This window comes from Alosa alosa, chromosome 20, assembly GCF_017589495.1.
Source record: "Alosa alosa isolate M-15738 ecotype Scorff River chromosome 20, AALO_Geno_1.1, whole genome shotgun sequence".
Taxonomy (NCBI): Eukaryota; Metazoa; Chordata; class Actinopteri; order Clupeiformes; family Clupeidae; genus Alosa; species Alosa alosa.
Genome location: NC_063208.1, coordinates 1825613 through 1838112, shown reverse-complemented (window position 1 = coordinate 1838112; position 12500 = coordinate 1825613). Strand labels below are relative to the sequence as shown.

Below are 12500 nucleotides of genomic sequence, written 5' to 3'. Positions count from 1 at the left end.
CACACACACACACACACACACACACACACACACACACACACACACACACACACAGCAGGGGATGGCAGGTTTATGGGGAAGGGTGTTAGTATGTGTCAGTCAGGCTCAGCTGTAGGTTTCTGGTACAAACACAACACACTGGGACAAGTCAACAAGGGACTCGGGAGGCTGGGCTACACACACACACGTGCACGTGCACACACACACACACACGCGCACACACATACACAAGCACGCACACTCACACAGGTCAGGGTTCAGGTACACACAAACAGCCAGACAAAACAGGCATTACCACAGAGTTGTGCAATAACGTGCTATATAAACAGTGTGCTATAATATATATACACAAAATGCACCCTATCCCATCCAATTGACCCAATTCTTGTACAACCCCACAACAACAATATAATAAAACAAAACTATATAAAATAAAAGAAAATATAATAAAATATAATACAAAATAGCACACAGAGCTAGCACACTGCTCCATTTATAATGATCACCCACTAACTCTTCTACCACCAGTGGCCACCTCAGCCCAGCCCAGCCCTCCCCAGCCCAGAATACCCCACCAGACCTCCACCCCAGCCCAGCCCAGCCCAGGGACGGGTGCCCGTTGTGGGGACTTACGAAGAAGGAGGTGTCCTGGAAGGTGGGCGTCTCTGGGGTGCCCTGGCTGTAGACGGACATGCGTCTCTGCAGAGCTGTAGCCTTGTTGACATTCCCTGTGGACAGCGTCAGGTCCTCCACGTCGAACGGGCTGGGGACAAGGACGAGAGGAATGGTCAGAGGATGGATGGACACACACACACACACACACACACACACACACACACACTCACTCAGCCAGGGATGAATCCTCTTGGTGAAACTTGTCTCTCTCCCTTGATGTGCATCATTAAAAGAATGAAGCCTGTTTCCTGATTTGCCATCATCCTGACTAAATCTCTATGCACACACTAAAACACAAACACACACACACAAAACATGCACACAGTAAAACACACACACACACACACACCATGGTTTGAATGTGGCCCAAGTCTGGCCCTGAGGATGTCTGAGCTCTAAGCGATCGGAGGCCCCCCGAGTTTGATGAAGAAAGAGCGCACCACTAAAACCACACACACACACTAAAACACACACACACACACACACACACACACACACACACTAAAACACACACACACACACACCACTAAAACACACACACACACACACACTAAAACCACACCAAGCCTGTGGTCTTGCTAAAGATTGCATGCTGTTCCACAACTGGCCACCGGATGGCAGCACATGACAGCACATAGAGGACTGCATTTGAAACGTCCACACAGGGTCAGTCAGGCTGACGTAACACTACCAGGTGAGACCTTCTACTGTCAGTGTGATGTCTGCAGGACCAGTGCCCTGGGTCACAGGGAATAGAGACACACATAGACTCTGTGTGTGTGTGTGTGTGTGTGTGTGTGTGTGTGTGTGTGTGTGTGGTGTGTGGTGTGTGGTGTGTGTGTGTGTGTGAGAGAGAGAGAGAGAGGGAGAGTGTGTGTGTGTGTGTGTGTGAGAGAGAGAGAGAATGTGTGTGTGTGTGTGTGAGCTTGTGTGTTTGTGTGTGAGTAAGCGTGTTTGTGCTGATGAGAAACTGATGTCTCCCACTCTGTATGTTTGTGTGTGTGTGTGTGTGTGTGTGTGTGTGTGTGTGTGTGTGTGTGGAGCGTGTAGGCCTGTCGCGATATTCAATAAATCAATTAATCGCATTTACCCTAAGTTTACCCAGTGTAGGCGGTTTGCCATAAGGTATGTTAAAACCGCTTGCCATTAAACTGCCAGGTCATGGACAATGGCATTTGCAGGCAAGCTAATCTAACAGGGACTCTACTTTACAGTTAATTCAGTGTGTTCCCAAATGCTTCAAGAAATGTCATGTCTTAACCCATAACACGCAGTAGTTTTGAACATGTTAGGCTACATGTCGGTGTTAAAGTGTTTAGATTCCCAGCGCTAGCCTAGTAGGCATTTTAACAGCAACTATGGCTATGCGCTAACATCAGTCAGCTGAGTTTAATTAGCGATAACGTACGGAGATGGTTTCGTAGCATCTTTGACAGGTCAGTGACATCAGGTATGTAACCTACATATTTATGTTTTTGCCAGCTAAATTTTAACATGATCTTCATATTCATTGTGATGCTATATGGGCCTCATGCACATGAAAGATTAATATCATGGCATTATGTTGTTTAACACACCGTGAAATAAAGTTTTCACCTTACAACTTTGCTGATAACATTTCAAATAAATGTCAGTTAGCGCATTAGCAAGGATATTGTGTAACATATAGGCTAGCCTACTGTTGATGTTGTTTCATAGCCTTTTGCGTGTAGTTAGGCCCACTGCTAGATTTTGACAAGAGCTCGCGATATCGCTTTAAACTTGGGCTTACACAAGCTGTCAAACACTGTCCACTCGCCCCTCTGGTTTATACATCCAGTGTTTATCATATGTTAGCTAACTGTATCTGGATGTGTTGCTATCAGAGCAAGACGTTAGAGATGGCGCATGACATGCAGTGATGCCTCGTATAAAAAAAAAAAAAGAATAAAAAAAAGCTATTTAAGCACCCGAAATGAGGCACCGAAATCCACGTTGTTATTTGATGCAGTTACTACCGTTTGTGTTGGCACCGGTGCCATATTAGAATCGTGTTTCGGTGCCCAACCCTAGTAGTGTTTGAGGTGTAGTACTCACTACCAGGTGACCTCCAGGTTGAGCTTGATAGTGCCCAGGTCATTGACGTCCACGGCCACCACCTGGGGCATGGCGGTGAAGAGGTCCTTGGTCTCGCAGATCACACTGCCCACCAGAACATGGGTCGCCAGGCCCTTCAGCTCCGTCACCTACGGGACAGGGCAAAGGTCAAGGGTGAGAGGTCAGACGATTGAAAAAAAAAAAGTGACCCCTAGGGATTACATATGTATACATAAACATACTGTACATACAGCTCTGGAAAAAGTTCAGAGACCACTGCACATTTGCAGCTTTTTCTAATGTCATCCTACGGTTGCTAAGTGACATTCGAATGACTTGACATGTCATACTCAAAATAAAGAGATCAGTGTAGATTTTTTTTCTCTCAACCGGTTGTAATATTCACACGGGACGGGTGTATCGAGTTTTAGCCGATTTGTTTCATTACATCTCTTAATATATATATATATATATATATATATATATATATATATATATATATATATATATATATATATATATATATATATATATATATATATATATATATCACTGATTCTTGAGATAAGGGACAAAACATGTCCCCCATCAAAATGTTGCAATTTCCCTTAAAAAACAATAAATTATTTCATTTAAAAAGGCTTTAAAAGTTGGCTATGAAAGACTTGTGTATGTTTAGACTCTTAGTTTTGGCTATATTTATATTATTTCATTGTAATTTCATAAAATACCGGCACTGTACTATGAAAGCCCATGAAAAATGAACTCGTCCTCCGCAGAGGTTGCAGTATCAAACTGCAAAAATAAAGTGTTGCCCAAAATGCCCAAATATTATTATGAGGTTAATTGGATGGCTTAATAAAATATCACAAAATACTTAAAGTGAACATTGCATTATTTTATACATTAACAACAGCCTTTCAAAATCTGTCCTCAATTCATGTCAACTCCGTCAGATATTTTTCAAATTCGAAATAAATCAGGCATATTTTGGTCAGCTTTAACCCTGAGGACCCCCTCTGACTTCTTTCTGTTGATGGATGCAGCAGTCCAACACATGGTCTCATAAGTGTTTTAAAAAGAATAAATATTCAGCAAGCAAGTTGAAATCCCTTTGGTCACAGCTTTTATGTGTCAACACTGTCTTCAAAGTAGAGCTGAATTCAATCAAGAAGTTTGAAATAAAAGTTGGTATTTTGGATTAGTTTAGTGGCAGCTGGCAATCGAGGAAAATCAAAATGGCTACCATCTACTACACATGATTAAGTTAAAAAAACATGTTGTTTTGTCAACTCCGTCAGATGTCAACTCCGTCAGATAATTTTGTCTGACGGTGTTGACATGTAAGCTGACGGAGTGGAAAAGTGCTCCCAAATACTCATTAAGTAATGTATAACAACTACATAACATGATAATATGATCTAAGTATGCATGTTGATTGACTTAAAACATCTCAATATACCCAAATGCCAAATAACTTATAATAATAACTCATAAAATGTATTGTTTTTATCTACTCTAGGCAGACATGCCTAGACAAAAATTGTCAGTGTAGGAGCAAAAACAAAGAAACAGTACCAGAGAAAAGGGAGAGAAAGAATTATCAGTGACCCAGAAAGCAGACGGGACAGTTAGACAGTAAACAGCAGTTAGGAAAGGAGAGACAGAGATGGAAGGACAGGGTCCAAAATAAAAAAGTAAAACAAGTAGGAGAATTAGGAACCAGAGCAAAAAGGCACCGCAGAAAGTATTGGAGGAAAGCAAAGAAAATGTCCAGAGTTATGCAGAATAGATGGCTAAATGAAATAGACACCCCACCAGAATGTCCTCTGGACCAGGCTGTTGAGGAGCCTACTCAACCCAGCCTGCCCTTGCAGCTGAGAGACAGAGGAGAAAAAACAGGAAAAAACATGCAAGGGAGATAAAAGCATTGAAAGAAAAGGTTAAGAAATTAACAAAAGAGCAACACAAACTTAGAAAGCAGGAATGGCGGAAAAGGAAGGCTCAAATAAAAAAGTCAAATGTCAAACTAAAAGATAAAATGATTGTAGATTCTCCATGAACAGAAACAGACAGGATGATAACGGGAAGCCAACATCGGAACTCCAACATTAGGAGATATCTTCTTTTCCACAAGAGCTGAGAAGGAATTATACAACTCATGTGGCACAGAAACGAGCCGTTGAAAAATCAGGTCACAGACAACTGGCATTACACTGCAAAAACTGTGTATCTAATAAAATCTAACCAAGATTATTAATCTTATATCAAGATAAAAAAAATAGTTTGTATTGTTTTCAGTATAAAGAGACTTACCTAGCACTTTTTCATGAAATCATTTGACTTAATTTAAGAAATGTTTGACTTGTTTTAAGACATCTGATCCTGAAAATAAGCAATTTTTTCTTCCAGTGCGTTAAGCAAATTTGTCCTAAAAGCAAGCCAATTTGTCTGCCAGTGCGTTAAGTAAATGTGTCTTGATAAGACTCCTTAAAATAAGTCAAAGTCTTCTTAAATTAAGTCAAAATGATCTTTCAAGAGAGCGCTAGGTAAGTCTTTTCATACTAGAAACAATACCAAATAGATTTTTTGATCTTATTATACAATTAATAGCACTTGGTTAGATTTCATTTTTTGCAGTGTATCAGGCAAGGTTCTAAAGAAGTATCGGCTTCTCCATAGGCTTCGCCAGTTTGGTGTTAGGTACAGACAACCATCATGCTCTTGCAGTGAGCCATTGGATTGCCAATGCTTTCCCCCAGCTACTCTTTGTATAAGAGACTGCTCAGAGGAGCACCAGACTGATGCAAGGGCCAGGAAGAGCCGTCCATTGGCCATGCTGATGGAGGAGATGGAAGATGAGTTGGGAGAAGCAGGGGATTCGGTCGATGAAATGGAAGATTTGGTGGATGAAATGGAAGAGGAGCCATTGAAAGATCCTGGGGGTGCTACTGTTAATTATAATTATCAACAGTATTGAGACAGGGGATTGGCTGGCAGTGGTGTATGATGATCACTGGTGGTTAGGAAAGTCCATTGATGTAGATATAGAACACCAAGATGTTAGCCTGGGTGTTCCCATGCTGCCTTGCGCGCGATTTGATTCACGCTGCTAAGGCAGCCTGGAGACCATGGAGCAAATTTTCGCCTGAGATAGGGAACCAATCACAGAACAGGTGGGAAAGCAAGACGATGATGAGCTATGCACAGACGATTTGATAGACATCCGTGGCACCCAATAAACGGATCTGGGCATTTTTTCAAATACGAGAAAATGAACGTTTGGTTTCCAGACCACGTCTCATTGAGAAGTGGTGGCGCTAGCCAGGCTACCAAGATGTGAAAGTTGAGTTTTTGTATCCTTTGTGATCCTACTGCCAATTTTCACCCTAAATATGGGAGGAGGGTAGCCTAGAAATCTAGGCGCATTCTAGCAGCAGCAAATGTAATTTGCAGCCAGGGTAGTCTAGCAACTCTGTTGGCTTGTGAGCTGGAAAAATCAAACTTCGATCAGGCCAATCATATCGTAGGTAGAGTCGGTGGGCGGGCTTAACATAATGATGACAGAGTTCGATGGTTCCACGTGAATTCTTTGCTACTTGAAAACAAAGAAGATGGGTGCTGTTGCTGGAAAACAGCGGGCTTTGAATCGCGACTGGAGTTAAGCTTTTTTTTTAAGTTGGCAAAAGTTTGATCAACTAGCCAACTAGCTCCACTGGTGGGAAAGCGCATGGGACTCATGAGATGTAGGCAGTGTTGGGAAGGATACTTTCAAAAAGTATTCTGTTACAGAATACAGAATACACGCCCAAATATGTATTTTGTAACATATTCAATTTGAGTAACGTATTCTGAATACTTGGATTACTTCCGCATTGAATTGCAATGCAGCCATCAAATCCTGCTTACTAAGCAGGCCTATTCTGGTGTGTTCTGTTCCAAATGGCTGAAGTGTTAGGCCCATAGGAGAATGTAAAGTCAATTAAGCTACCTGATACTGTCAACTAAGCTACCTGAACTATAAAATAGCAAGGTGACCAGTAAAACTACAGCAGGCGACTAGGCTAGGAGGAGGGATGTCTGTTTCTGTCCAGTGAAATATTTTGAAACTGACAGGGACAGCTTGTCCCCTCCAAGCAAGCCAGACCAGGGAGCTCTATGACATAGCCCCTGATGTTATGGACTTCATAGAGTGTAGGCATGTTCAACACCTCATGTCCAATGCCCAAGTCTCGCAGGTTAGACAAACTATTATATATAAATATCTAATACTTGGCTCTACACCGAAGGCAGTAATGATTTACCTACTTGCTGAGAGAAATTGGAGCAAATCATAGAACTTACTTGCCTGAGATCCTGTAGAAACTCTTTGTTTGAACTTACTTGCCTGAGGTCCTGTAGAAACTCTTTGTTTGAACTTACTTACGTGAGGTCCTGTAGAAACTCTTTGTTTGAACTTACTTGCCCGAGGTCCTGTAGAAACTCTTTGTTTGAACTTACTTGCCTGAGGTCCTGTAGAAACTCTTTGTTTGAACTTACTTGCCTGAGGTCCTGTAGAAACTCTTTGTTTGAAGTTTGATACCTTTTCCCTTGATACTGCCATGTCAAAACTAGGTAAATATCTTTAATCAGTTTGATTCTCGATTAGTTTGTCAACACCGTCAATTGCATGTCAACACCATCAGTTGTGTGTCAACCCCGTAAGATAGAGGTTTTTAATTTTTATAAAAAAATGTATGTTTCTTTTCTTCAATTGAGTGTGTTCATACATTAAAACACCAACTTATCTACATGCATCAGTGTCTTGCGTGCACAAAACCACTGATTGTATATATTAAAAATTTTAAAATAGTAAACTAAATTAAGGTAATTTAAAATTGCTTATTCCAAAACAATGTAAAATGATATTAAAAGTGTATACAATGCAATTTATCACTAAAGCTTGCTAAGGCACACCATTTCTACACACTTAAAAGACTTTACAGTGTTGTTGAATTGATCAAACACACAAAAAAACACATTTTCATGTGTCCGACGGAGTTGACAAATGACAAGTTACTAAGTCAGTAAATTTCAATTTTTATAAAAAGTGGTTAATAAAAAAACCTGTTCCTTTTCAGGCACGATAGATGAGATCTAGTATCGATTTTTTGTTTGTCACTTTTCAAAAGTACTTTTGTCCCTTATCTCAAGAATCAGTGAGATATATATATATATATATATATATATATATATATATATATATATTTTTTTTTTTTTTTATTACTATATATTACTGTATATATTTATTACACGGCTCTTTATAATGCTGAAGAATGCTCCATTCACTTGGATGGGCCTTCCCAACGTTCGGTGGTCTGATATTTCTCGATAACAGACCGTTGCTAAGTATAACAGACCATCAAGGAAAATGGGTTTTGTGCTGCTAATTCACTACTTTCAAATCACTCCGCAAGTACTGGAACTTCAATCAAAAGTGAAAGCAGACGGTTGATCAGCTGTGTTCTGAAGAATGTTTGATTCAAGTTCAGTGTGTGCTGTTTTCTCAGCAAAAGCCACAATGAAACGGTAACAAATAGGCTATAGCCTCGGCTATGTGGGCTAAAGAGTCATATCGTGGGGAGTTTATTGTTTCGTTTTGCAAGTAGCCGTGTAATAAGCGGGATAGGTAAATAGGTCCCTTCAGGGCGGAACAAGACCCCCCGCGCCGTCCGTCCGGTCCTGCCGGGTTCTGTCGGACCTATTTCCCCTCCATGCCTTGAGATCATGGTAGGAGACACAGCAATCCTTCTGGCAATGGAACATATTGGTGTGCCATTCTGGAGGAGTTGGAAGAGGAGGAGGAGGAAGAAGGAGAGGAAGAGGAGGAGGAGGAAGAAGTGGAGGAGGAGGAGGAGGAGGAAGATAATGAGGAGGAGGAGGAAGATAATGAGGAGGAGGAGGAAGATAATGAGGAGGAGGAGGAGGAAGAAGTGGAGGAGGAGGAAGAAGATAATGAGGAGGAGGAGGAGGCGGAGGAGGAAGATAATGAGGAGGAGGAGAGAAGGAGGAAGATAATGAGGAGGAGGAAGATAATGAGGAGGAGGAGGAGGAAGAAGTGGAGGAGGAGGAAGAAGATAATAATGAGGAGGAGGAGGAGGCGGAGGAGGAAGATAATGAGGAGGAGGAGGAAGATAATGAGGAGGAGGAGAGAAGGAGGAAGATAATGAGGAGGAGGAGAGGCGTCAGCACCTTGATAGAGATGAGGTCGGTGATGAGGGGCATGAAGATCATCTCCTCGCCATCCCAGCTCTGACGAGAGTTGGCCTCGATGCGCCCCTTCAGCTTCCACCGCTGCCGACCGTACCGCATGAAGATCTGAGAGGGAGGGAGGGAGAGAGGGATGGAGGGAGAGAGAGGGGGAGAGAGAGGGGGAGAGAGAGAGAGAGAGAAGGGAGAGAGAGTGGGAGAGAGAAGGAGGGAGAGAGAGAGAGAGAGAGAGAGAGAGGGGGGGGGAGAGAGAGAGAGGAGAGGGGATTAAATATTTTGTTATTTATATTTATATTTTTCACACTGATCAATCCTGCTCGTTTTCCATTTTGTATTGAATGTACATCACACTGCTTTGGCAACACGGATACCACCAATACAGCTTGTATGAATTAGAGAGAGAAGGAGGGAGAGATAGGGAGGGAAAGAGAGAGGGAGGGAGAGAGAGAGATAGGGAGGGAAAGAGAGAGGGAGGAAGGTAGGGAAGAAAAGAGGGAGATGGGGGATAGAGAGAGAAAAATAACAGGGGAGGGGATATAAATAAAGCAGAAACTAGACCAAGAAAAAACTAGAGATCGAAAGAGAGAGATATAGAGAGAGAGAGAGAGGGAGGAAGGGAGGGAGGGAGGAGAGAGAGAGAGAGAGAGAGAGAGAGAGAGGGGGGGAGGGAGGAGGGAGGGAGAGAGAGAGAGAGAGAGAGAGAGGGAGAGAGAGGGAGGAGAGAGGGAGAGAGAGGGGGGGTTAAACCGTGCTAATGTGCTAATGTGCTCACTAATGAATGCGCCAATGGCATTCTACATTCTAACAGTGTAACCAATCACAGTCACCGCCACACAGGGCACTTAGTCACTGACCGTGTGTGAGAGTGTGTGTGAGAGTGTGAGAGTGTGTGTGAGTGTGTGAGAGTCAGTCAGTGTGTGTTTTAAAAGCCCGTTGACTCTGCTGTGAGGTGTGTGTATTGCGATTACGGAGGCGTTCGGCGAGACGGCGGTAAACAGGACGAGATCTCATCTAATCTGGAGGAGGAAGAGAACAGCACTCGAGTACATTACAGAGGGAACGAGTGATGAGAGGGAGAGAGAGAGAGAGAGAGAACAGGTATCAAGAAAGAGAGAGAGACAGAGAGAAAGCTAGAAAGAGAAAGAAAGCAAGGGATATATAGACAGAAAGAACAAGGGATAGATAGATAGATAGATAGATAGATGGATGGATAGATAGACAGACAGATAGATAGATAGATAGATAGATAGATAGATAGATAGATAGATAGATAGATAGATGAATAGATGGATAGATAGATAGAGAGAGGGATAGAGAGAGTGTGAGAGAGAAAGCACAGGGGAGCAGGTGAGGGGCCCATGTGTGGAATGTTCACCTGATACAGAGAGGACAGGATGGAGAGAGAGAGAGAGAGAGAAGGAGAGAGAGAGGGGGTAGAGAGAGAGAGAGAGAGAGAGAGAGAGAAACTGGGAGAGTGTTCAGGTCACTTACCTCATACTGATCCCCTGGACACAGACGGGCAAAGCCGGCCAGACCTGGAGAAAGGGGCAAAGAAAACACACACACACACATCAAGCATTTGGTGTGTGTGTGTGTGGTCAGTTCACTCTACCACTGATGACTCAGTAGACTGTGAGGATTAACATTTACTCACACACACACACACACACACACACACACACACACACACACACACACACACACACAGACAGTACACACACACACACACACACACACACACACACAGTACACACACGCACTACACACAAACACACTCACACACCTGGACGTGAAATAGAGACACATGCAGAGTGTATGGTAACAGGGCTGTGTATGAGTGACTGGGGTCTCCTGTGCCACCCCCTTAGCCTAATACACGACGTGTGTGTGTGTGTGTGTGTGTGTGTGTGTGTGTGTGTGTGTGTGTGTGTGTGTGTGTGCTACCTCTCATCTTGATGTGAAACTCTCCCAGTAGGTTCTCTAGTTCCCCCTCAAACGTGCACATGTTCTGCAGAGGAGAAAGAAGAACTATGAGTTGAGGAACCGTTCAGCATATATGGTGAAGAAGAAGAGGAGGAGAAGAAGAGACGAGGGGAGGAGAGGAGAGGAGGAGAGGAGAGGAGGAGAGGATGAGAGAGAGAGAGGAGGAGAGGAGTGGAGGAGAGGATGAGAGAGAGAGGAGGAGAGGAGTGGAGGAGAGAGAGGAGGAGAGGAGAGGAGGAGAGGAGAGGAGAGGAGGAGAGAGGAGGAGAGGATGAGAGAGACAGGAGGAGAGGAGAGGAGAGGAGAGGATGAGAGAGAGGAAAGGAGTGGAGGACAGAGAGAGGAGGAGAGGGAGAGGAGAGGAGGAGAGGAGAGGAGAGGAGGAGAGAGAGAGGAGGAGAGAGACAGGAGGAGAGAGAGAGGAGGAGAGGAGAGGAGAGGAGAGAGGAGGAGGAGAGAGAGGAGGAGGAGGAGGAGAGGAGGAGAGGAGTGGAGGAGAGGATGAGAGAGAGAGAGGAGGAGAGGAGTGGAGGAGAGGATGAGAGAGAGAGAGGAGGAGAGGAGTGGAGACAGGAGAGAGGAGGGAGAGTGGGAGAGGAGAGGAGGAGAGAGGAGGAGGAGGAGAGGAGAGGAGGAGAGGATGAGAGAGAGGAGAGGAGTGGAGGACAGAGAGAGGAGGAGAGGAGAGGAGAGGAGGAGAGGAGAGAGGAGGAGAGAGACAGGAGGAGAGGAGGAGGAGGAGGGAGAGGAGAGGAGGAGGATGAGAGAGAGAGGAGGAGAGGAGTGGAGAGGAGAGGAGAGGAGAGAGAGGAGGAGAGATGGAGGAGGAGGAGAGAGGAGAGAGAGGAGGAGAGACAGGGAGAGGAGAGGAGAGGAGGAGGAGAGAGAGAGGAGGAGAGGAGGAAGAGGAGAGAGAGGAGGAGAGAGACAGTAGGAGGAGAGGAGAGGAGGAGAGGAGAGAGGAGAGGATGAGAGAGGAGGAAGGAGAGGAGGAGGAGGAGGAGAGGAGAGAGGAGAGAGGACAAGGAGAGAGAGAGAGAGGAGGAGGAGTGGAGAGGAGGAGGAGAGAGAGAGAGGAGAGGAGAGAGGAGGAGAGGAGGAGGAGGAGGAGAGGAGGAGAGAGAGAGGAGGAGAGAGAGGAGGAGAGAGAGAGGAGGAGAGGAGGAGGAGAGAGAGAGGAGGAGAGGAGGAGGAGAGGAGAGGAGGAGAGAGAGAGGAGAGGAGGAGGAGAGGAGAGAGAGGAGAGGAGAGGAGGAGAGGATAAGAGAGAGAGAGGAGGAGAGGAGTGGAGGAGGAGGAGAGAGGAGGAGAGGAGGAGGACAGAGAGAGGAGGAGGAGAGAGAGGAGGAGAGAGAGAGGAGGAGAGACAGGAGGAGAGGAGGAGAGGAGAGTATATATAGGAGGAGAGGAGGAGGACAGAGAGAGAGGAGAGGAGGAGAGAGAGAGGAGGAGAGAGACAGGAGGAGAGGAGAGGAGAGGAGGAGAGGAGAGGAGGAGAGGATGAGAGAGAGGAGAGG

The 12500-nt window shown here is 44.6% G+C and overlaps 1 protein-coding gene across 1 annotated transcript in view; it reads right to left on the bottom strand.

Moving 5' to 3' along the window:
• The window catches only part of ripor2 (RHO family interacting cell polarization regulator 2), a 115043-nt gene that overhangs the window by 14808 nt on the left and 87735 nt on the right, over nt 1–12500 (bottom strand). Inside the window, exons 10-14 of the mRNA XM_048229520.1 lie at nt 10945–11008; nt 10492–10535; nt 8983–9108; nt 2752–2900; nt 634–763 (exon numbers count right to left, since the gene is read on the bottom strand). Coding sequence (XP_048085477.1) covers nt 634–763; nt 2752–2900; nt 8983–9108; nt 10492–10535; nt 10945–11008 — 513 coding nt within the window. The remainder of the gene's footprint in view (nt 1–633; nt 764–2751; nt 2901–8982; nt 9109–10491; nt 10536–10944; nt 11009–12500) is intronic.